The sequence below is a fragment of the Cupressus sempervirens genome, chromosome 9 (genome assembly GCF_028749045.1).
Source record: "Cupressus sempervirens isolate cs-2001-9-10 chromosome 9, ASM2874904v1, whole genome shotgun sequence".
Lineage (NCBI taxonomy): Eukaryota > Viridiplantae > Streptophyta > Pinopsida > Cupressales > Cupressaceae > Cupressus > Cupressus sempervirens.
Window position 1 is genome coordinate 368,584,647 of NC_143126.1, and position 25,496 is coordinate 368,610,142.

Here is a 25,496-nt window from a genome sequence, read left to right on the forward strand (position 1 = left end):
TAGGAAAGTAGGAGGACATTAGTATGATAGAAGATAGATAACAAAAAGTCTAAAAGATTGCGAGTTTCAAATTTAAATGTTGTAAATTCATTGTTATGGCCACAACTTGGAAGGCTTTACAGTTGGGCATGCTGGTCGCTAGTTGATGGCATATTTTATCATCAGTAAATCTTTGAATTCTATTGTCTCTTTGCTGCAATTTTGTGTGTGCTTCCGTGTGTAGTCTCGGCAAGCTATTAGTTCATTGGATCTGATCTCAGATTGTCTTCCTTTCCCTACCAGCCTTGCGTCAAGGGATGATATTGGCTCACCATGAAAGGTCAAGGTCAATATATCCTTGTGCCATTGTCAGGGATATAGGTATATGCTTAGATCCTTCAACTCAGGATGAATGTACTTGGTATTTGTCTAGTAAACTAGCAAACATCATGTACAAATGCTGAATATATAGATAGTCGAAGGACATATGCACACATAATCACGGTTGAAGGAGAATGAGACCGGAAGCAAGTAAATTCGATTATGTTCCCACTTTGCACTAGCACCAATAGACAAAATGCATAGCAGTGATGCAGTACAACATAATATATAATCATATGAGCTTGCATTTAAATTAAAACACTTAAATAATCATTTAGAACCATGTGAGCATATATCTATTAAAAGTAAAAGACAAACATCCATAGTATAAAGGCACAATAATAACGACTCCAACAAGATCCATCAGATTTAAATATAATTCTCAGTTGAAGTCCGAATACAAAATAAACCATGTGTCACCATAAAGCATCATGTCACATCACTAGCATTATCATGCAAATATGATCAAACAAAAAGTCAACATAATTTAACATCTAACAACTATGATACTAGTAATCAAAATAATGTAGTCATTGAAGCATCGCTTGGGTCAAAATAGCCATGGAATAGAATGCAAACACGGGAGGCACTACGAAAGATTTGGCTAGTCAATAATAAGATACACGATTGCACTAGCAGAAAAGAATAAAGAAATCCCTTTTAGAGAAATTTGTTACAAAAATCTGATGTTGCCTGTTGTTGGGCAATACATGTAATTGTTAGTATTGCCACAGGCTAGGTAGTTGGGTGACGGTTGCTGATGGTTGGCACTCGCATCACCTCGACACTTCTATATATGTTCATGTATTTGTGTCCGAATGATGTTATGGTTATTAGGATGAAATAGAAGTATTGCTGGTGTTATTCTGATACATGGTAAAGCATTGATGAGATTAATGGAAATGCAGTTGTTAGTTCTCTATAGTATATCTGTTTTGTAACATTTACTTGCAGTCTTGTATGTGTTAAACTTTACCCTATGGAGGAAATATTGTCCCAAAGTGCTATGCACCACTCATTTCTGCCAGAAAAGCCCACAATATGTAGCAGAACTATTCATCCAAAGCACCCAGCCTTCAAGAAATCAACACACAATCAATCAAGATTAAATAGGTCTGCAGTAATGTACACATCAAAAGTTTCCTCTTGAATCTATAGCTAGGGGTAATCGCAGCCGACACTCCTGTCTTTCTACAAAGGTGATTCACACCACAAACAATTATTGCTGAATTCAAATAATGAAGCAACACATGTAATTGGGCATATGATCTGACATGGAATGTTAAAGTGACAAGTGGACAAGGGGCTGATGGGTAGATAACTAAGCACACAACCAGCTCAAACAGCTCAAGCACACCAAACACCTCAACCGAGCAAGCAACTAGCTCAACTAATTTTCTATTACTTTGAATAATCGTCTGAGATGACGACCTTGATCATCAACCTTCCACATCAATGACAATATATTCAATGATTTGCACTGTCATGAAAAGGGGAAAATGTGCCATCAAAAGCTTGATTGGGAACTCTAGTTTGATTGCAGGTGAATGATATCTGGTCTTTGGACCTAGAAACATGGAAGCAGTTTGTTCTTGTAAGTTTTCTTTGAGTTTAGGTTACAGAAAAGGTATCTTGGTGTTTAAATTTGTATAATCTATTGACCCAAGAATCCTCTCTTCTTGGATTTTGTTTGCGCAAAGTGGATGTACTCTGTTTTTTTAATGATTTTTATCAAGGTTCAATACAAGGGGCACAAGATGTACATTTATGCGTGGAAAAAATGTGTGGAAGTTTTCTTTTTATGGAGTTGAACTGTGTTATTTCTGTTTCATAGTAGGTTTCATAAAATCAGGTTTAATTTATATTTCACTTCTTATTTGAAAAGCTTTGTTGTTGGAAGGTTAACCTAGTTGTTTACAGAATTGTGTCCTTAACATATTAAAGGAAATAATAAAGCAGATAATTGGTAAACATGGAAACCAAAGAATTAAAACATTGTGCATTTGCAACCATTGTGAAGGCTTATGTATTTCTAAAATCGTATAGAGTTGTCCTCCATACATTTTATTTTATTTGAGAATGCCCGTTCTCCAGATCTTTCTTCAAATTGCTGTTAAAGGAAGATGTCAGTGGGCATATGACTATCAATTCACAAGTTTTGTAATTGTAGATTTTTATAAAACGAATTTCTCAGTCATTGTCCGGATACTTTTGCTGCAACTCTACAGAAATTTTCATCCTCATTTTTGTGTATGCATGTGATGGCTTGACAGGCTATCATTTGCAAAGGGTTTGCACCATAACATATTTTACTACATTAGTTATCATAATTAATTTCTTAAAATTTAAAATGACTCTCCCTTATAGTTTTATTTTTTATTGCAGTAACAATAGAATGCATAGATGTTTGACTCATCTGAATTAAGTAAATCTTAATTCACCTATCAAATGTACACAGTTTTTATTTAGAAACAATTTAAATATCTCACTAATATCTGTATTATAAATTTGCAGTGGCTGGCAAAACATTTTAATGGTAAACCTGAAAAAACTTTTACAGTGCAAACTAATGGTTTACCAGGTACTTCTGCAAACAAATGCATTATATTAATATTCTGGAATTGCATGCAAGATTGATGTATTAGTGAGCCTATAAGTTTTCTTTTGGCAGGGCTTGATAAGAATTCTTTAGGACAGGGAGAGGGTATGAGACCACTTGTATCATCAAAGATAATTCGTCCAGATTTATCACGGATGATTATATATGATCCAAGACAAAAAGCTGGTACATATAATTGTTATGACATCTGTGCTGATCCTATGGAACATACTGGTTCTTATGTCGTACTGTATTTAGTTTTTCTCTCTGTTAAATGAACTAACTGTTCTAGCATACATTTTCTCTTTCTTTTGTTATTAATTATAATGAATGCCTATTGAATTATAATTTGTTATGAAAAATTTCTCACCTATTCAACCTTTGGCATCTTTTAATATTGAAGTAAATTCAATACGATGCCAGATGTGGAATTTTGTCCTCGGTATTTTGTATGTCTGATGAAAACAAATATTTTTACTATTGCCATTGTCAACAAACAAATCTCAAGTCTTGGTTTTGATCTTAGCCCTTACTCAAAGTTATACTTTAATATACAAAAGCTACAGAAGAAATAAAACTTATCAATTCATAAATGCTATAAGTGTAAAATTGATGCACGCTCAGTTTAACTACAAAACTAGACAATCTTAAAGAACAGTAAGGGATATAGATCATCTATAAAAAAAAAAAAAAACTGCAAAGCATGCAGTTATAAACTTAGTTATCGGTTCGAGTTCGGTTCAAAATACAGGTTCGAAGAACCGGTTTTCCGGTACCGCAAAATTTTGGAAAGGGTTTTGGGTTCGTTTGTACAAAAACATGTAAAAATTATATATATATACATATTTATGAAGGCTAGAAGCATAGAGTATGATAAAATCATGTGATGTAAACTAAGTTAATCATTTAAACAACAAAAATACCATAGGCATAAACTTTAAACACGTAATTTGTAATCATAGCATCATGAACTTCTTTTGCTCAATCACTTATATGCTCACAAAATCACCTATTTGCACACCAAAAATGATGTTAGAAGCCAAAATAACCTACTTACATTCACTTTTTAGGGCAACCAGAACTCAAAAAATATAAAATCTGTTATAAAAAGCGACTTCAAACTCGCCCATCTGCATAAATTCGCTCAACTTCGTCCCAAATTCAATCTGGGCAGCCAAAATTTGCCTGGGTTTGACTTCTGGATTGCGGGTTCGAACCAGTGCAGGGAAAATCAAACCGTGATCGAACCTGGGTCGAACCGGACCAATATTTTGAACTGATTTGAACCCAGGGAGGGTTCCTGGGCCAAAAGAACGAACCTGAGTAACTAAGGTTATAAACTATAGAACATGTACAACTAGGTTCTTCTTGATCTGAATGGATTAGACAAGTTAGTTAAGTTGGCCAACATACTGCTAGAGACTTTCTAATGACAAGACATAAGATTTATTTCACTAAGAAAAATATCAAAAACATAGAAGAGATTCAACAAGTCAAATATTGAAGTAACTCAAGTGATTTGGATATTTAGGGGATTGGCTTTAATTGAGAAACAAGTAGCATTGGAGAATGAATGGCAGCTGAAAAAATCATTTGTGATTGAATCTGACAATGAATATTTTTCACACTAGCAACAGTAAGAGAAAACTACTAGTTTGAGACCAAAGCAAACTAAGGGTTATGTGATTGAGGCTTGAGTCTAGTTATACCTATAAATTTTTTTTGAATGTTATCATTATCATTTTCAGCTAATACCATTGTAGGGTCAACAAAAGAATATATCTACAATGCTCTTTCAAAATCTTGGATGATGAACCAATGGCTAATCTGTGTATTGGATAATATGACGATGTTGCACAATTATTGTAAATCGGTCACATATGCAATTATATTTATGCTAAAGTGAATTGATGTTACTTGCAACTGAAACAACCTAAGCCAAATGGTCTCAAAGTCCCTTGAATGTCTTGGTTAGCCTATGGAACCATGGCAAAAAAGGCTAATGACAAACTCATACAACTTGTGTTGAAAAGGGGACATTACATAAATGTATTTCTTATAGCAATACGAATTGTTGTCTCTGATAGAAATCTTATAACATGCTATGTCTGATCCATAATGATCACTTATAGTCTAAGATATCGATGCACAAGGTTTTGGCCTAGAGGTGAAAGCAGAAGCAAGGGGAGGCAGAGGCAGAGTTGGGTGCCCTGTGGATGCCACCTAGAAGCCCCAATGGCTGGTTGTGAAACCAGTCCATTCTTTAGAATCTCTGCCAACTCGTAAGACAATAGACCAAATGCTAGCTGTAGGAGAATTTCATAGAACTGCCATACAATAAGTTTTCCCAGTTCTGCAACTTAGAAGTTCTGATTTGAAGCCAGCAAAGTAAAAACTCGAAGGCTTTAGACAATATAGTTAAACCTTATGCCACCATTAAAGGGTGCTCTTACCTGCACAAAAACTACTGATAACCATGCCTAGAGATGCATTGTTTACTTGTCTTATGCCAAAAAGAAAGCTCACGTCTTGTCTACAAGTTGAAAGTCAAAGCACAAACTCTGAAAGACAAAGGGATAATCATGCCAAGGAAAGAAATGTCAAATGAAGGTGCTAAATCCTCCAAACTCAGCACCAAACTGCTATTGAAAAAAACTACACAAAATAAGTCAATTCTGAATGCACTAGGAATATACCAGAAAGATAACTACAAATATGAGCCAGGGTAGATATTTAGCTATAGGAATTAATCTTCTTCAAGAGGGATTTAATCCACAAGAAGTCCAATCTCTAGAAACCACATAGGGTTTTTCTTCTCATGAAAGAGAAATATCAGATAATAATGAACTCAACATTTTCCAAATAAGCTATCAAATAGTTTTTTTAAGCTCCTCCAATTCCAATGCCCTAATTAGGGTTTTGAACGTTTTAATTTAATTGTAAATTTATACGTCTCGTTGCATTGGTGCTACTTCAAAAGGTACTTAATTTGACAATTTAAAATGATTGACACTTTTTTAAAATTGTATAACATAAATTTTAATATTTTAATATTTTAAAAATCAAATAACATTAACTTAAATATTTAAACATTATTTTAATATTTGTGAACTATCAGATATCTTGATTAATGGTATTGGACCTTTGGTGAGTATCATACTATCAAATGATTTAGTTTTGTATATTTCTTGCATACACACACACACACACACATAGTTCAAAATCTTGTTCTCTACTACTTGTCGGCGACGCAAAAAAATGTTTTCTCAACAAATATTGAAGAGAAATCGTTAACTTCTAGGGGAAATATTGGGAATTTTAAAAATAGCTTAAATTTAATAAAAAGATGCACTTTTTTTACAAAATTTAATTAGTAGAAGCATCTAATGAGTCAGTAAATGAGTAAACAAACTAAACAAGCTGATCTAGATATGTATAAATGCAATAAGTAACAAAATTGCATCCTTATGTGGAATGTTGATGTAATTGGAGACTCTGAAGCAAACTACAAATACCAAATTGTCAAGTACAATATGAAACTAGTCTACATCTTTTTCTTCCCCCTCCCAATGATTCTAGTAAAAACTATGGGAAAGGGAGGAGGACTAGCGGCTCTAGCCCTAGCAGTTGTCTATGTTGGCACTGACAATGACTCCTCATCCTCTTAAATCTTCACTGTCACTGTACTTATTGTCGATGTCTTCACTCTCATTGCCCTCCTCCTGAATGTCATCCAGTCTTGGTGCAAAACCCTCCTTCTCCATATCCTGCATCTCCAAATCATATATGTCATCCTTAGTGAACAATGGAGACTGCTCTTATGCTATTGAATCGCCAAAAGGATCTATGTCATCCAAATCAAGTGGCTCAACTGATGCTGACTCTGCCTTCCTTTCTTAAATTTAAGGTTATATTGCACAAAGAGAAGGTCATTTAGGCGTTTATGTGCCAACTTGTTCCTCTTCTTTGTGTGAATGGATTCAAATAAGCTCCAATTATGCTCACAACTAGATGAGCTACATGGCTGATATAAGATGCGAAGAGAAGGTTTTTGCAGATATGGGACATTTCCCCACCAATTTCACCACCAAGCATCTGCAAGATAAATATTAAAGAGTTAGAAAGCAAGGTGAAGACAAGTTTTTGTAGCTTAGTATTTATCTACTTATCATGCATGTGAAAGACTCCAAATTCCCAATATTGTACCTAGGGTTTGAGTGCGTCTACCTCTCTTTGCCATGGCTGAGGGGCATAGCTTGCCCTTTGCATTTTGATACACTTCCATCTCAGCCACAATGAGGTCTCTCACTACAATGTTAGGTACCATCCTCTGCATGCATTCATTGAAGCCCTCCAAGACCTCGCGATTGGGATTCTCGTATGATGGAGAGAAGAGGTAACAAGGGTTGAGAAAATACCCCACTGCATGAATGGGTTGTTTGAACTGATTGCTTTACCTCCTATCAATAATATCCCATATGGGCTGAAATTTTAGGCTATCCCCCCTATATTTATTTCTTACAGCCTCTTTTGCCCTATCTATGACCTCATAAAGGGACCCCATTAGAGTTTGTTCCCCATTAACCAAGCGGAGAACTCTAACCCAAGCTTCACCACCTATAGTTGAAACATAGAAAACAATTATTAATCGAAGAGTAGGGTTATAAGATAATAATGAAAGACTTGATTAATAAGTATAAAATAATTAAATATTCAACTTTTGAAGTTTACAAGTTACCTCCACAATTTCTATAGCTAGATAATAAAAGAGGCTATCAAAGACAATGTGTGCAACACTTTGTCCATTGGGCTTCTTTGAGTAACTTGACTCTAGCCATTGTGGACTCACAAACATTTGCCTCAAAGGATTCGTATGAAGAACACTTTGCAATGTTAAAAAAATCGTTGCAAATGTTGTGACCATGAGTCTAATCAAATCCTTCTCTTGGGTGAAGTTTCTCACCAAGCAAAGGACCCAAGGGTGATTGTATATATATTTTTTTATCTTCCTTGCATTGTCTACAACCGGTTTCACCCAATCCAATTTCCCTAGATTCTCCAAAATAAGGTCAATAAAATGCGCTGCACATACAAACCAAAAGAGCGTGCTATGCTTTTCTTTTAAAATCCTACCCATTGCCACATATGCCGCTGCATTGTCAATTATGATTTGCACCACATTTTCAGCCCCAACCTCCATCACAACATTCTCTAGTATTAGAGCCAAAGTCTCAGCTGTCTTTACCTTGTCAGAGGCATCCAAGGATTTAAGACAGACTACTTGATCCTTAAAAGAAACCGAAAAGTTGATGATTGTATGGTTTTTTCCATCCATCCATCCATCTGAAATTATGGTGCAGCCATATGTTTCCATTTAAATTTTTTCTCTTCAACCACATCTTTAGCCCTAGAAACAACAACTTTTAGTAATCCACAAGCACAAAAGAAAATGACATTAAGTACTGAACTTTGATTAAAAAAAATTACATTCAACAAAAATAAGTAAATTGTAAAATTGTAGAAGTATTAAAGTTTGAAACAAGTAAGCTACCCTCCCACTCAAGTTTGCAGGAGTGGGTGGCTTGTAGTGCTTTCTTGCTACTATACAACTAGTCACAAAATTCAGAAAAATATGGACTTGCTGCAACATTGAAGGAGAGGTTAAAAAAATAAAATTGGCACATTGAATGTCAACTTGTTGATGCACATCATTGTTTCATTCAATACCCTCCAATGATGGTTGTGTTGGTTTGCAAAACCGCAGATTGGAAATTCAAGAGCTTGCCACTTTTTTGATAGGATTCCGCAATCAGTTCTGACCTATGAACGAGAATCACCTTGATTCCCCTGCACTTCAAGCTCCACTACACCTATTGGGTAGACCTTCTCTTCAAACCTGATCACTTGGTTTAGAGCTTTTCTAAAGCGAATTTAAGCTTGGGAGTTCTTTGGCTGGCAAGGTTCTATAACTCGATTCAAATGAAATTGAATGTTGAGTACTTTAGAATAGTTGGATGTTTTGTATAATGTTTGTCAATAATGAATTTGATGCTTGTAGGAAGGAAGTCATAGATTTTCGAACTTCAAATATAGATCCAATAGACCCGTGCTTTAACTTATTTGGGCAATAGAGTCAACTTTAGTGAAGATTTTCCCATAGAATTTTATAATGTTTTACGCACTTGTACTACCAACAATTAAATAATTAAGATGTGACAAATCAAATATATATGCAATCTTAAATTAGTCCAGATTGAACTTTAACTCCTCTCATAGGGAGACAAACTCGACAGAAATACAGAAACAATTTGATATTTCACATGTTCTGTGATGATTGAGTTCAAGATGCTAATTGACCATGTCCACTTATCTGATATTTAAATTGTACGCATAATTTAAAAAATAATTATAGAGGATGAATCATCTACAGTTTAAATCTCCATCTCTTTAAAAAATAAACAAAAGGCCTTTTCTTTTATTATATAAATATATGAATTTATATTACAAGTTGTATTTAAGCCCTTATTCCTCCTTCCTACAAATAAATATAAAATGCTTCTTCTTGAGAATGTGTGAATGTTCAAGTGTATCTTTAGAATATATTTTCGTGTTCATATTTATATCCTAATATTTAAAGGAACGTAACTTTTCAATTTCAAAAGTCACTTCCTTGCATAAAAATAAATCACATCCTTTCTTATGTTAACTAATCGTTGCATTCATCTTCCTTGATCGCATATCTCATATTCTTTTGATTAAATAATTTGCTGACCAAAAATTAAAGAGCAAAATCTTCATTTGCTGTGTAAAGTTCACTCTTTTGCAACCATAGGAAAATTAATTTTAACTACATCTTCCCGTCACAGGCACATCTGCTTACATGGTCGTCCTAAAGTTTAATGAGGGTGTTTTCCAAACGCGTGGCTTCATTAGAGTCGTTCATGTCTTTGATTGATTCTTGCTTTCTATTTATGTCCAAGGTTTTTTGACATGGACAATATGGAATCCTTTATCCAGGGGCAGAAGTTATTACTTTATGAATTTCTTTGATAATGATCTGCACCAATTTATCACAGTCTTATAGTTCTTTATATTGTCAATCTTGACACAGTTCATTGCCATCTTCACCATATGTATTTCCCACATGCTTCTTTTGATTATTTCATTGGTCTCTGACGGGCTTGTTATTTTGACTCCATCGCTGTTGATGTATTGACAATTGTCGTTGAACACCATTTCCATTGTTGGCATGATAATTGTCGTGTGTGGCCTCTTGTTTGATTCTTGACATGGAATTGATGGCATCCGTATTTGTCTTTATCGGGCTTCATATATTATTTCCATTGTCTTTTTCCCTCGTATGAATGACCTTAATGTAGGCACAATTCCATTTATATGTGAACGATAGTTCTCTTATAATGGTAAAATCTTATGTTCGATCCTATGTGAATGTCTTCATTCATATTACCGGCAATGTTACCTTCAATCTTAGGGACGTAATGAATTCGTTGCTATTTTTTCATTAACTAATGTGGATGTTTAACATGGCATTTATTTGCCATGAATTCTCCATCACATGTGTGGATCTCAACGATATTACTGTTTGATTGTGTCATATCAATACACATGATCTTTTGAGAAATAATAGGGATCTCTTTTAGATATCAGTGATACTGGTAATGACAACTCCATTTATTTATGTCGTTGATATCTAGAGATGTTGCTAACACTGTGTTTGCTGTAGTATATTTGCACTGCCATATGATTTTCATGATAAGTATTTGTTCATTCTAGATGCTTATCCAATCTTCTATTAACCTTCAATCTTTCTTTTATACAATATGGTCTTGCATATATGCTTAATCTGAAGACAAATAATAGCAAGACTATCTTGAAACACGTCTTTATTTATTCTTTTGGTGTTCATTTTGTTGGTGGTTTGAAGCATATTGTTTGAATATAAGTAGTGGGTAAGATCTAAAGATTTTCTCTTTGCCATGGCATTTTTGGGTTCCATTAGGTTGTGCTCTAGGTGTGTTTCTATACAAAACATAACCATCAATAGAAGATTTTTGTGGTCTATTAGAACCAATGGATGTGGAAGCTAAGCGTGAGGGTTTGGCACTACTCGGTGTGTGGATCCGTGGGCCATGGAGAGAGCCCTTTATCCCCTCAAGTGTTGCTTCTTCTTCATCAAGGGTGACTAGGATACCTAGTCACAACCCACATCATTTCATTATGAATCATGATCATTTTTTTAGCACAATCAAACTAATATTGCTGATTAGAAAATAATATATGATTCTTAAAAAGGAAACATACCTTGCGATTCGGAAATGGATGCCCTCACGACCAATTTTGCCCTTTTCCTTTTCAACTTCTTCTCTTCTTGTGCACTGAGAAAAGAAATCATCTCTCTTTTTATTTCCTCTGTAATTTTATCACAAACCCTTGTGTCACGCTTTTGTATAACTACAAGGTGGTACTTCAAACGAGATATGCTTCCACGAATTTGTTTTTTGCACTTTAGGCATATCACACTATCATACTCCGTTCCTTCAAAGCCATATTTACATGCAAAGTCTCTAGCTCCTTTAGGGTGTGTGCCTGTGAATCTAGATGGACATGCATCTATGGGGCCACTGCCAGATGCTATAGCTCACGTAGTTTTAGAGGAATCCATATTTGCCATTTAATGTAAAATCAACCTACGCGTACAAAATAATCCACAAATTTAGAAATTTAATAAACATATATAGGAACAAACTATATTAGATTAAACCTCAAATAAGTTTAAAGTTTAAACAAGAGCTGAAACTTGAAAGAATAAAACAAAATATGTATTAGGTTATGAAATTATTGAGAAAACTATGATTTTTATTTTTTTTTGGAAAAATTGCAAGAACATGGTGTTAGATCCTAGTCATTACACTCTAAAATGTATTAGAGAACATTACAAATGGTATTCTAGAGTCTTAATAAAGTTAAATGCAAGTTATGCAAGTAAGGCAAGACAAAACGATTTCTAACTCAAAAGAGCAAAAATTTAAGAAACTTACTTGTGAATCTGGATTTGCTTGAAAAGAGCTTTGAATCCGCTCCTAACTCCTAAACCGTTCTCCTCCACCCAAGACACTTAATGTTGGAAAGGAAATATGTTTTGCCGTTTTGTTGGCCATCCCAGCCGGTTTAACTAGTAAGGCTCGCAAGAACTTGAAGTCTTCTCACTGAGAAGTGTCAAAAAGTCGCGGAGAAGTTCTGACCTTCTCATCCTAGAATTCTCGTGTGAAAAATATAAGTTTCACTGCCAGCCTCAAAATCTTGCAAGAAAATGAGATATCAACGCTATTTTGAACTATTTATATACATATGCATCCACATCTGTATCAGCACCCCCTTAGATTATAATGATAGAATTTATGTTTCTAATGCAATCCTTCAAATCATGCAATCAGTTCTACTTAGAGCAATAATTGTTGTGTCTAAAATGTCAGCATGTTTATGCAACTCTGAAAGTGCTGCCATTTTCTGATATAGTCAATTGATTCTTGCATCAAGGTGTTGTATGTGATCTTGCTTTATGTGTATGCAACCAATAATGCCAAATAGGCAATTGCTCAATAGAGCAAATCCACAAATGGATAAAAGATGAGAGAAATTTCCAAATTGATGATGAATCTTGAATGAGTTTGATCGAAGTCTTTTATCTCAAATCAAAGGGTGGCAATCTTCAAGTTTGATGAGTCGTGTCTTTCGTTTGACCCTTTTTTTTGTTGATTAGATATCACTAATCGGTGCCATCCTAATCGAGATCGAATAATGTTCATGCCTCTTCATATTGCATAGTTTTTGCCTTTAGTCGATATTGTTTAATTGCTATTGGTATCGCCGATTCAGATGATATTCCTTTGCTTTGGGACTAAGTTATTAACATGATCCTAAATATACAAGTAGGTTTAGTATGATTTCTACATAATCTCTAACTTGTGCTTCTTTTATAACCCAATTATAATTGCTTTCCATTATTCTGATGCTTTCTCTTAATCGTATATTGGATATAGTCAAGGGATGTTGAATGCAAGTCGCTGTTATGAATGTTTAATTTCTCCATATCACTGTTCACACCCATGACCTGATTATTAAATTGCTATTATCATGATATTCAACCTTAATGTAATGCCGCCTTTTTCTAGGGCGTTGGAGAATTAATAGGCCAACCCATATTTATATTAATATTGACTTAAGGGAGACTTAATGCAGAATTATTAAAGTCAATTTAATATTATAAAAGGGGTTAATAAGAGATGAATTGGTAAAAGGAAAGGACAGGAATAGGAAATTGAAGAGTTACAGGTTGGGTCCTTAAAAGAAGAGTTCATTTTACATGTGCTTGGTTTTGGATATTGTTTTCAGTTTTCCCTTTGAGGAAGTGGAAGCTTTGGTTTGAGTTTCATGATCCTGAGGACAGACACCTTCAGGCTCTTCTTGTGAATCAGACTCAAACCTGGTTCATCTTGTGGTGGATTGGAGGCGAAGTTCATTCTATGCATATATCTTAGTATTTCCTATTTGATTGTAATACTGTTTTTAAGTTGGATATTCGGTGCTTGTAATTGTGTTGCCGTTGTATATTGCAATAACATATTCTGAAGAATTTATATGAGCTTTTGTTGGTCATGCTGTTGTATTGCTGAATATTATAATACAATAGAAATTTCTGAGGTTTTCTATATGAACAAATTGTTGTTTATTTGCTGGTCAAATCTGAAGTTTACTGCATAAACAAATCTGTTTGCACTCAACATTAATTTGGGGTTATTGGGAGAGAATATCCATTCACGATATTACAGTAGTATCAGAGCATTGATCTTGCCAGCATGTGAAACATATATACAAAAAAGGTTTATCATATTCAAAACCAGGAATTATTTGTTAGAAGTTTTCATCAGAGCCGTGTATCTTGACAGCCTATAGGTTTGTCAAATTGGGAGTTATGATATTTGCAGTTCTGTAGTACTTGTCAAATTTAAGGAAATTTACAGAACATTCTGAGGTTATTTTAGTGCTTCAATCTCTGATATTGGTGGCATGATTATTGAAGTTTGGAGAAGTTTATTCCAATAAATAACATTGTCAATATAAGAATATTTTCACCATCACGATAATAGTGTAGTCAAGCGCTTTATGCAAATATTTGGCACATTTCTTATTATCGGTCACTAACTTTTTGATTTTGTAGTAATTTTATATTTTATATATTGTGGGCTTTGATTCAATATTGGCATTGGGACTATTCAAATTATCAATATATATTATTTGTCATTCTCGAGAAGGCATTAAACATTTGAGGCATTAAGTCAATAGTCGGGAAAAGAATAAATCTCTAAGCTATGTTTGAACAACAACATCATTCGAAGAAATTGCGAAAGAAATTGACGAGTTAGGAGTCACTGCTTGATGTCATGATCAACATTCTATATCTGCTCTAGAGGAAAACTTGCAGCAATATATTGATGTTTAAAATCTTTGGCAGAATGGCAAAATCGTTTGCTGAGATAACCCTTGATGTGGGTTGTTAAGCAAGGAAAAAATATTGTTCAAGGATATAAAACTTCTAAAAGCTCACCCACACGCAAAATTGTTGATTTGGGATGCAAGATATGTGTCACCAAGGGAAAGGCAAAGAATGTATCATACAGCAGGTTGAGATGTGAGTTGTTGTTTGCCTTCACCAAGACTTCAACAATGTTTGTATTTGTCAAATTGAAGAAATCTATGTATTCTATAGCAGGACGAAAAAAAACAATTAGTAATGATGTTGTGAAGTGTCACATGCCTTTAGGAGATTGGCAAGCTAATTTGGAGTTTTAAGTTACTCATCGCTGGATTTGATTACACATGTCAAACTCCAAGACAATTCTATAGCTGCAAATTAGGGAGGCGTTATATGCAATTCCAATGCCATCTATGATTATTAGGCAAAACAAAAACGTCTCTGGCATGTTCGTTCAGCACTATTAGTAAGCAATAGCTACTGTTGTTATATTCCCTCATATGGTGATTTAAAATACAAACAACAGTCGAGGGTATTGGTGCATGAAAGAAACATCTCCTTGAATCGTCATTTGAAGGAGTGCTCATAAGCATTGGAGTTGTAACACTTGGTCTTGTTGTGTGAATATACCAAATTAGTTTCTGAGAAGGTTATCGTGAAATACTATAACACTTTGGAAAAGATTGCGAAGATTACAATTTTGCTGGAATTGAATGCATGCATGCCAGTGTTTGAGAAAATGTCCATTGGTGATAGGTGCATATTTTACATGAAGGAATTATATGTATGCATTTAAAAAGACAGAAAGGATTGCATTTGCATTTTAGTTCTTTGTCTAGATATCTTAGTAATCATTTGCAAGCATTTAAACTCCACTTAAAACCATTCAAAACAAGTAAAAACAATCTGAAAATAAAAGACCTTAAGATAGAGATACTATGATAAGTGTTTGACAAAATAAGTTGAAATTCAAATTTGCACCAAGAATAGCAAGGGATATTACAGAGGTGAAGCTAGAACCTATTGGGGTTCTTGCATAAGCAAAGTCTCAAATTAAAAAGTGAAGAATAATTTGCCAAAGAAAAAATCATGGTATTATTAGGAAAGTACTTTCTTTGCAAAGTGATGGAGATTTGAGGATGACCTCTAGAAAGGAAATTGATGAGGATGTTCAAAAGAATCTGCTATTGGAAACCAATTAAATTTGATACATTGCAAGAAAATCTGAAAACAACTATGTTAGATCTCAGTGATGGAGTAGAAGGATGGATATGAGATAACACAATCACCTTGAGAGAGGTATGGATGTTGGTGTGGTGATAGTGATTGGGCTAGTAAACGAATAATGCAATTACTATACTGCATATAAATATACTTGCTAGAATATGTGTATATGACGATAAGGTTCATGACTCTCATCCCTTATTAGAATTTTCTTATAGATGACATGGCTATAGCTCATCCCTGACTGCCCCCTTGGTGGTAGAGATACCCACGCATGATATGCTACTTCAGTATTACGTGAGTTTCAGTGGCCTTGGATGTTAGGTGATATTCAAGGGAAAGAACTTTCTCCCTCATTGCACCACCATGGCTTAAATCTCAACATTCAACACTCCTTGATGAGCATTACTTGATTGTGTATCAATCTTATTAGAGTAATTCGAGATAAAATCGACATTTCCTTCTCTTGGGCCTTGAATGCTAGGAGAGATTCTATAGAATGTGCTGGGCTTCCTCCTCGCACCACCATGTACAAATCTCAACTACACTCCTTGATGAACATTACCAGATTGTGTATTGGTCTTTTTACAGTGTTTTATGATGACATTGAGGATTCCTTCCATCAAGATTTGATATAGATGTTTGATGAAATTTATTTCCTACTCTTCCAATTTTCATTGGCACTTGTTCTTTGTGGATTTTGTTTTAAAATACCCTTATTTGTATTGGTTTATTAAACACCTATTTTGGTGTTGTATTACTTCATTTTTTAGTTCTTTTGTTTCTTTATTTTTATTTCCTAGCATGTTCTCTTCATAGAAATTTCTACTATAAACTGACATAATATTGAGTCCCATTCACCTACTTTTGTCACTTTTCAACATTAATATAACTTCTCCCAATACTCTTGATGACATAGCACTGCCTTGAAAATGTGAAGACGCTGGAAGCAATTTTATCAGTTACCACAACATGTGCACGAGGAAAAGAGGCCTTGAATCGGAGATTGAACTAATTTGTGAGCCAACAAATAAATCTCAAGAGATTTAAGACCTTGCTGAAGGTTCACTGTGTTTGGCATCTCCTACTTTTAGATCAGCCAAAGCATCCAGTTTGTTTTGAGGCATTGCTACAGTTAAAAAGCACACCTACTCAGCTACCTTCTTCATTCTAAGTGAGCATGATTCTTACCATATGTTTGGGGCTAGGGAGAGGGACTAAATGTAGATGTCCTGACTCCTAATTTTCTAACGTGTATTTCCTTGCCCAAATCTTATGTCTGAATCAACCATGAATACTATCAAAAATAATGTTTTGATTAGTGAAAAGTTGAAAACTCATTGTAACCATATTTTAGGCAAAATAAAGTTGTGTTTGTGAAGAACCCTGCTGGCTCTCACTCAAACTGTGCTGAAGAATGCTTTTTCTTTGTGTTTTAAAACATTTCTTATTTTTGCATTTTCAGAAATTGATAGAAGACAATGTATAGAAATCAGAAACTCACACTAATGTCTATAAAAATATTTACAATGATATGCAATACCCACACCTTTTTATTTTCAAAAGCAAGAGCTAGATACAGCAGGTGTAAAACTCTGGTCTTCAACTGAGGTTGATCTTACAAATTGTCTTCTAATGTTAGCGTCAACCTTCCAGCAGAAACGCAGGCCTTGACTTTTGGTAACGCAGCCCCTGAATATACTAGCATTGGCCCTTAATACTGATCACAGCCTTTCCCTTGGCCCGAGTTCTCTGCACATGCACAAACAAATGCCAAAATACCTTTCCAACACCTCAGAATTTCCTGAACTCTCAATCTTTCTTCCTCAGACCTATCTACAGCAGCCATGTTATTCTTCCAGTATGGATCGATTCAGAAATTCAATCCCAATTAGCAGCAGTATCAGGCACAATTCACTGGCAGTTGAAACCAATTCAAATTGCTAACAATCTCTGAAAGAAATTCACAATTTCCTCAGCTCAAACCCTCAACTCCAAAATTCACCAAATAATAAATGCATAGGATGATTTTTCCATCTCCAAGAGCTTACTTTTATAACATTTTAAATCAAGTGGCTTCTTCTTCACACCCAAAGGCTAGAGGCTTCAAGTTTATACCTTTCACATAAAAGACTTCATATTTACACGTTTCACTTAACATATTTGCTTTTTGCTTGCACAATGAGGTACTTTTAATAATATAATTGCACAAAGTATTATAATAATTACTTACTCATAAAGTTATTTAATTATGTAAAACTTAATAAATTCCTTTCGTTATTCTCTTAGCCAAGAAACTGCCATGGTTCCGTTAGAATATCGAAACAGCCAAACTCAAGGCATCACCATAGTGCATTGCTAAAAAAGGAAATGAACTCTACTGACTTACTATGAATAGTAAGTTGATCGCCAGAGACCCTCATATCTAGTTGTTGTCTCATGGGGGTCACAATGATGAGCTAACATAATCAAGCTCCTAAAGCTTTCTAGAAAGGGGACATCATAGTCCCACCTTCCCAAGATTGGTTGTTCTCGGGCAATCGAAATCTTGGATGCTGAAGAATATCCTCTAACTCCCAATTAGCATCTTCAACAAATAAACCTTTCCACTGCATCACATACCCCCTAATGACCCGCCTGTGCAGATGTTTTTCTATGGTATCCATTATTGCCTAAGGGATCAGCTCTAACTTCCCCTCGTCATCAAGGTGTAGCGAAACAAAAGATGGGATAGCAGGACCACCCAACGCCTTCTTGAGACGTGACACATGGAACATATTGTGTACTTTGTTGATCACTAACAAATCAAGCTAATGAGCCACCTCACCAACCCGTCTAACCACATGAAATGGTCCATAATAATGAGGCTTGAGCTTCTCATCTCCACTCTTATGGATAGATGATTGCTTGTAACGCCACAACATTAGATATACCATATCACTAACCTAGGAAGAGGGAGCACCTCTCTATGATTAGCATACTTTTGTTGGTTCTGTATCCTCTAAATATTGGCTTCCGGAATCCTCATTGTTTACCGTACAGGGTAAAGAAGCTTAACACATGTAGTATAGCACATTTCAACGCAGAACATATACTTTATTCATATATGCACTCAATGATTACAGTCTGAGTACAATGACTACAATGATCACAATGATTACTCCAAAGTCCATCTCGGACGTGTACATATATCTTTCCGAAGGGGTGACTCAAGTGTCACGCACCCGTTCGGATACTACTCTACCCGTCGGCTACACTATACATTTTATCGACAACATCATCCCCCACAAAAGAAAAGTCATCTCCGGACGACAATACAACAAAACTCAAAATAACCATAATACATCAGTGCATAAATACTAGACAAAGGGATGTGTCCTTGGTGTAGTGGTCGTCCGCGCCCTCAACTTGTTCAGCTCTGCTCATAGCTTGTAGACTTGTTCTTTCCTAATCTTCAGTTCTGCTTCTGCTTCCATTTGAAGCTCTAGGGTTGACTGCATCATCTCTCCGACTTCTCCCAACTCCTCCTTCTCTGCTGCCAACTGTTCTTTTTTTGCTACCAATTGACTCTATCTGGCTAATAGGGCTGTCCTCTCGGATTGCCAGGCCGCCCTCTCAGATTCCCAGGTTGCGCTCTTTGAAGCTAACCTGGCAGCTGACTCCTCTCGAGCTCTCTCAGTTGCTACCTAATCCGCTTGACTCCTCCGAAGAGTGTAGTACGCCTCCCTATGTAACTTTGCTATCTCATGAATTAGAGCCTCTACCTGGCTCCCCATCTCAGGGTCTCTCGTCATGGCCTAGTCTTGCCGCATCTCCACAGTCTCCACATCCAACCATCCCCTCTCCTCAAAACAAACTGTAAAGGCAGTTGGACATCCAATCTCATGAAAGATATGACTCCCTCCAGCTCTTTCACCACTGACTCCAACGCCTGAGTTTCTGTCGAATCTAACACCTGGCGAGCTTGAGTCGCTAGGGCTGCTACATCCGCCAAAAATATCTCTCTCATCCCTCTCTCCTGCACTATCGGGTGTTCCTGCTGCACACCCATAGCCTTCTCCACTGCCTCCGCCATATGCAACGGGGCCAAATGTTTACCGTATAGGGTAAAGAAGCTTAACACATGTAGTATAGCATGTTCCAAAGCAGAACAAATACTTTATTCAAATATGCACTCAATTATTACAATCCGAATACAATGACTACAATGATCACAATGATTACTCCAAAGTCCATCTCGGACGTGTACATATACCTTTTTGAAGGGGTGACTCAAGCATCACACGCCCGTTTGGATACTACTCTACCTGTCGGCTACACTATACATTTCACCGACAATAGTCATGATAACTATGTCGCAATAAATTACTTGCACTAGGCACCCTACTGTCATTGAACAACAAATCCATTAAACTTGGAGGATCATACCCACATAGGGCTCTGAAAGAAGTCATCTGAATAGACATATGGTGAATGGAATAATATCAATACTCACATAAATAGATCCACTTCACCCAGCCCTGTTTCTACACCAAAGATAACCATCAATCTGAGGGTAGTAACTAGTGCTTGGAGTCAACTCTATCCCACACAACTTGAACAACTTGCACTAGAAGTGGCTTATAAATTCGCCATCTCACTCACTCACAATACTCTGGGGTAAACCCAACCTAAAGATCTCCTGGAAAAACAACTCAGCTACCTGCATTCCTGAAAATGTATTGGTGAAGGGGAAGAAGTATCCATATTTTGTGAGATGATCCACCACTACCAATATCCAATCTGTGCCTTGGGCTTTTGACAAGCACACAATGAAGTTCATAGATAAACATTCCCAGTTCCTTTCATGAATGGGAAGTGTTTACAGTAAACTGGTTGGATAAGTATGCCCTTGTTGGTTCTGTGGACAAACGGGGCACTCTCTAACATACTGGTGCATATCTCTCTTCAAGCCCTTCCATGTGAATCTCAATTGAATCTTTCTGTATGTCTTAAAGAACCTGGGATGTCCAGCTAATGGGGAATCATGAAAGGCCTACAACACAACCTTTTTGACACTCGATCCTAGGATCAATAAAACCCTCCCATTGTAAATTATCATCTAATTTACAAGAGTATACCTATTGTCTAGTATAGTTCCATCAATAATACCACATGTCCATAGATCCATGGCATACTCAACAATAATCAAGTGTCTCTAGTCCTCAAATACCTCAGTCATAACACCTAAGTGGGATCTTCAAGAGAGGGCATCGACAACTATGTTTTGTCTACCCTTAACATATGAGATGTCAAAATCATGAGAATGAAGCTTACTAACCCACTTTTGTTGTGTCATTGAGATCTCTTTGTCCAAGGAAATGCCTCAGGCAATTATGGTCAATTTTGATGCAAAATTTGGTGCTAACTAAATACTACTTGAACTTGGCCAAAGCATGCATAATGGAAAACATCTCCTTGCCATACACACTAAAAGCTCTCTTAGGACCCCTGAACTTCCTGCTCTCAAAGGCAATCAAATGGAAATCCTAAGAAAGAACAAGACCAATGCCTCACTAGAGGCATCACAATGCAATTCAAAAGGCCTTGAGAAATTTGGCAATACGAGAATCGGGCATGATGTCATGATCTGCTTGAACTTCCCAGAGCACTCCTATGCCTGAGAGGTCCACTCAAAAGCACACTTATAGGTCAAATCAGTAAGAAGAGTTGCAGGACGTGAGAATCCTGTCATAAATCTGTAGTAAAATGCACACAGATCAATAAACCCTCTAAGTTGTGTCAAGTTCTCTAGATTAGGTCAATCAAGTATAGCACACCTTATCAGGATCCTTGCAAACTCCCTCTGCACTAATAATATGCCCAAGATAAAGTAACTTTGTCATACCCAAGTCACATTTGAACTCCTTGGCATACAAGGAAGCCCTCTCCAAAATATCCAACTTTAGATCCAAATGAACTATATAATCATCCCACGTCTTGATGTACACAAAAATATTATCAGAAAAGGCCAGAATAGATCTCGTCAATTGGTTGTGGAAGACTCTGTTCATGGTGGATTGGAATGTCGCAGGAGCATTAGTCAAACTGAAAGGCATGACTAAAAACTCAAAGTGTCCATAGTGACATTTGAAGATTTTCTTCTCTCTAATCTAGGTATAATCGGCTCTCAAATCAATCTTGGAGATGTCGCATACCCCATGTAGCTCATCTATCAGCTCATGAATGCATTGGCTATGATACTGATTCTTAATTTTCCTCTCATTCAACATCTGGTAATCATTGCACATCCTGATGATGAAAATATTGTTGTCGATGTCAAAAGTGAAAACAAGTTCGTCATTGATGTCAAAGGAGACTAAAGCTAATTATACAAGAAGTTTTTAAAGAATGTATTATAGGAGTTGTGATAAGAATATTTGCACACAACCATAGTATGAATCTACAAAGAATTTTGTGAAGTATGCAAGGCTCAATGATTAACAAGACAAGATTCAGATAGTGACACAGAGAGAAATAAGCATAATTTGTTTACCTGATTTGTTTACCTTGTTTACACAGATTATTAGATACAGAGTGCTGGTGACTATGTTAGAGTAATACAGAGCTTCGATAAAAGACAAGAAGATTGTATAACATAGTGACGGAGAAGACTACAATGATGAGCAATAGCGTAGAAACTAATGTTTCCTTGTGAAATCAAATCTGAATAGCGATCCATATATATATCCTACCTTGCAACCATGGTGAAGGAATGTAATTGCGGAAGTATTAAGAATAAGAAAATGTCCATATACATTTGCAGAGAAGAAATTGACATAACAGTCTAATAACAGGCTACGGAATCAATGCTATGCTTGCAACAATGATAACAAAACATACAGCTTACAAGAAATATTATACTGAAGCAAAAATCATCGATAACATTTATAAAGTAGTGTGATTATGAAAGTGCGATTATCTCAGAACATATACAGAAATTCAATATATCGATGGTGATTTGTAGGAAAGGCAAATGCAAAAAAATTAAGCAATATGAACTCTACGAATTGACCAACATACATAGCAGGATTCAATACAGAATCTACAGTTCATTACCAAGTACATAAGGCAACGAAATGAGTCATATGAGGACAAATTCAAATAATCCACAAGCTACGTCAGACAAGGACAAATATGTAGCAAACATTTGAATACTTCTTCAGCAGCGACGTGTTAATAGCTTTGACCAAAGGAAACCATTAATACACAGAAATAATACTTGTGAAGGCAGCGATAATAATCATATAACAAACTTTCAAAGGATATCATTTTATCGACAACTCAGAACTGGAAGTCGACCAATACGTGCCGTCAAGAAACAAGTAAATTTGTACCAAGTTATCATCATGAGATATGTTAACAAAGGGGCTCGTCAGATATTTATACACAGATGGCTTCACCAGTTTTAAAGTCAATGTATAAACAAATTCAAGTAATCAGATCGATTAAAAAGGAGGCTTTGACGTTAATTATCAAAGAAGATAACACTGCAGATTTAGAGTGTGTCCGTTATGTAAGAGAAGGTTTGGGCGGACAAAATAAAAAACAACAATCAATATATATATATATATATATATATATATATATATATATATATAAGAAGGCATTGGCTATGAGATTTTAGAGATGTGATATCAAGAAGTAATCCTCAGAATATGGTGAAAGCAGCTGTTGCAAATATGCTTGAAATTTTTTAATCTGTCATTTACGGAGCATCCATACCATTCGAGCATAGGAAGATAATATGTTAATAAGACAAATATTAAAATGATCAAAATCATTAAAAAATTGTGTATAAAGCTGGGATTTTGTTAAAAGTAAATGACGTGATTATAAGGAGAGAGGTGTTATTTATTTTTTAAGAGATATGACTCTTCAAAATGAAAAGTCACATCTTACATTGAATGGAATATAAATCAGGAGTTATTTCATTTCGAAAAAAGTAAGGAATGTGAGACGAGTTCATGAGGAGTGAAAGGGAAGATATATAATCAGATGCGAAAGTCTGAGTTATTATATATATAATTGAGAGCATTAGAGTTGAAGTAAGGAAAACATTTTAGAAGCTGGTTTTAGAAGTGTAAAAAATATGGAATGCATGTGTGAGAAGAAAAGGAGAAGCGCAGTAAAGTATGAGGGGAGAAGAATTAAAATGATGAAATTTTGAAGAAGCTATAGAATATATAAATATATATGTCAGCAGATTTATATGTGAAACAAGTTTGAGAAGAGGAATTAAACAAATAAGAGATATAGGTAGATTTGTAGAAGTATTTAAAAAAACATATAGCAGATTGAAGTATGCATATGTATAGTAAATAATTAGTTTGAAGAAAAGAAGTTGTGCTAAAAGGTGTCCATTAGTTGAAGTAAGCAACATTGACAAGGTGGATAAAAAGTATTTGTGCAGTGGGTTGGTGCTTTCCAAGACAGAAGCGGGAGTTGGTGCTTTCAATGGGGTGGAGCCTACGAAGTGTGCGTTGGAGCTTCCAGTGAGTCGGTGCTCATAAACATAGAGGTCGTAGCCTACAATACATTGTAAAAGAATAAAGTTTATATAAAAGCATTTAGTGTCGTGGTTTTCTCCCTTATTGGTTTTCCATGTAAATCTTGTGTTATTGTGTTCACGTGCATAATTGTTGATTCCAACATTTAAAGTTATTTGGATAGAATTTTTTAAATTGGCAAATTTGTTATTCTACTGATTCAACCTCCCCTCCCCTCTCAGTATAATCATGTGCTCTTCAATTGGTATTAGAGTTGGTTCCTTCTACAAAGCTTAACCGCTTGAAGGTAGATCTAGTGAGCACACATGGGAAAAAGAATACAAGAAAAGGAAATTCAAAGAAAATCAATAACAACTCACTAACTGATAGAGTTGAAGTGATAGACAATGAATTCTTTGAAATAGGAGATGATTCGATAAATAGTGATTATTGTATTGATAACATGGAAGCAAATATATGTGATAAGGTAGCACTTGGAATGTGCATGGTGACAGAAAATGATGATATGACAAACCAACATGAACTTATGAAAGATGAAGAAGATGACCACGATGAGGAAGATGATGTTGACATCATGGAAGAACTTCATTATGCCTACTAGGAGAAAGAAAAACTCAAGAAGAAGAATGCTAAACAAAAGTCACAAATTCAGGAATTGTATGAAGCCCAAAAGGAGTCAAACAAAGTAATTGAAATTTTAAAAGAACAACTTGAAGAAGTTAAATGAGATCGGGGTGAGATGATGAGGAACTTGAATGCTAATGAAGTGGACTATGCCAAATTAGAGGAGGAAGTCACCATGTTGAAAAGTGATTTGGAGAAAAGCACAGCCAAATTGAATAACAGTCTTAAGTTTGAAAAAAGTTCTGAAATTCTGACTAATGTAATTAACAGCAGCCAAAGGCCATCTTCCAGCAAGACAGGTAGGATATGAAAGAGGTTCAAAGAACAATGATTGCAAATTGAAAGGCTTAATCAAAGAAGACAGTAAAATGGCAGATTCATCTACAAAAGCGGAAGGACATGAAAAGTATGTTGAAGTGTCGATAAATCCTATCAAAGTCAAAGATAGAAAGAAGGATCAAAAGTTAGTCACACCTTCAAAGAATAAGAAGGATAGAATCAGACAAGCTTTTTCTTCTAGACAAGACCATATATCTAAGCAGCGACATAACTTTTATGGATATTGTTATTCATGCAATTACTTTGG

The 25,496-nt window shown here is 35.5% G+C and overlaps 1 protein-coding gene across 2 annotated transcripts in view; it reads left to right on the forward strand.

Annotated features, from left to right (window-relative positions):
* Window positions 1-25,496, forward strand: part of CSTF77 (Tetratricopeptide repeat (TPR)-like superfamily protein) — a 318,878-nt gene that overhangs the window by 274,898 nt on the left and 18,484 nt on the right. For both annotated transcript variants that reach the window (XM_089800149.1, XM_089800150.1), the window contains 2 exons: window positions 2,875-2,941; window positions 3,032-3,145. In XM_089800149.1, coding sequence (XP_089656275.1) covers window positions 2,875-2,941; window positions 3,032-3,145 — 181 coding nt within the window. The remainder of the gene's footprint in view (window positions 1-2,874; window positions 2,942-3,031; window positions 3,146-25,496) is intronic.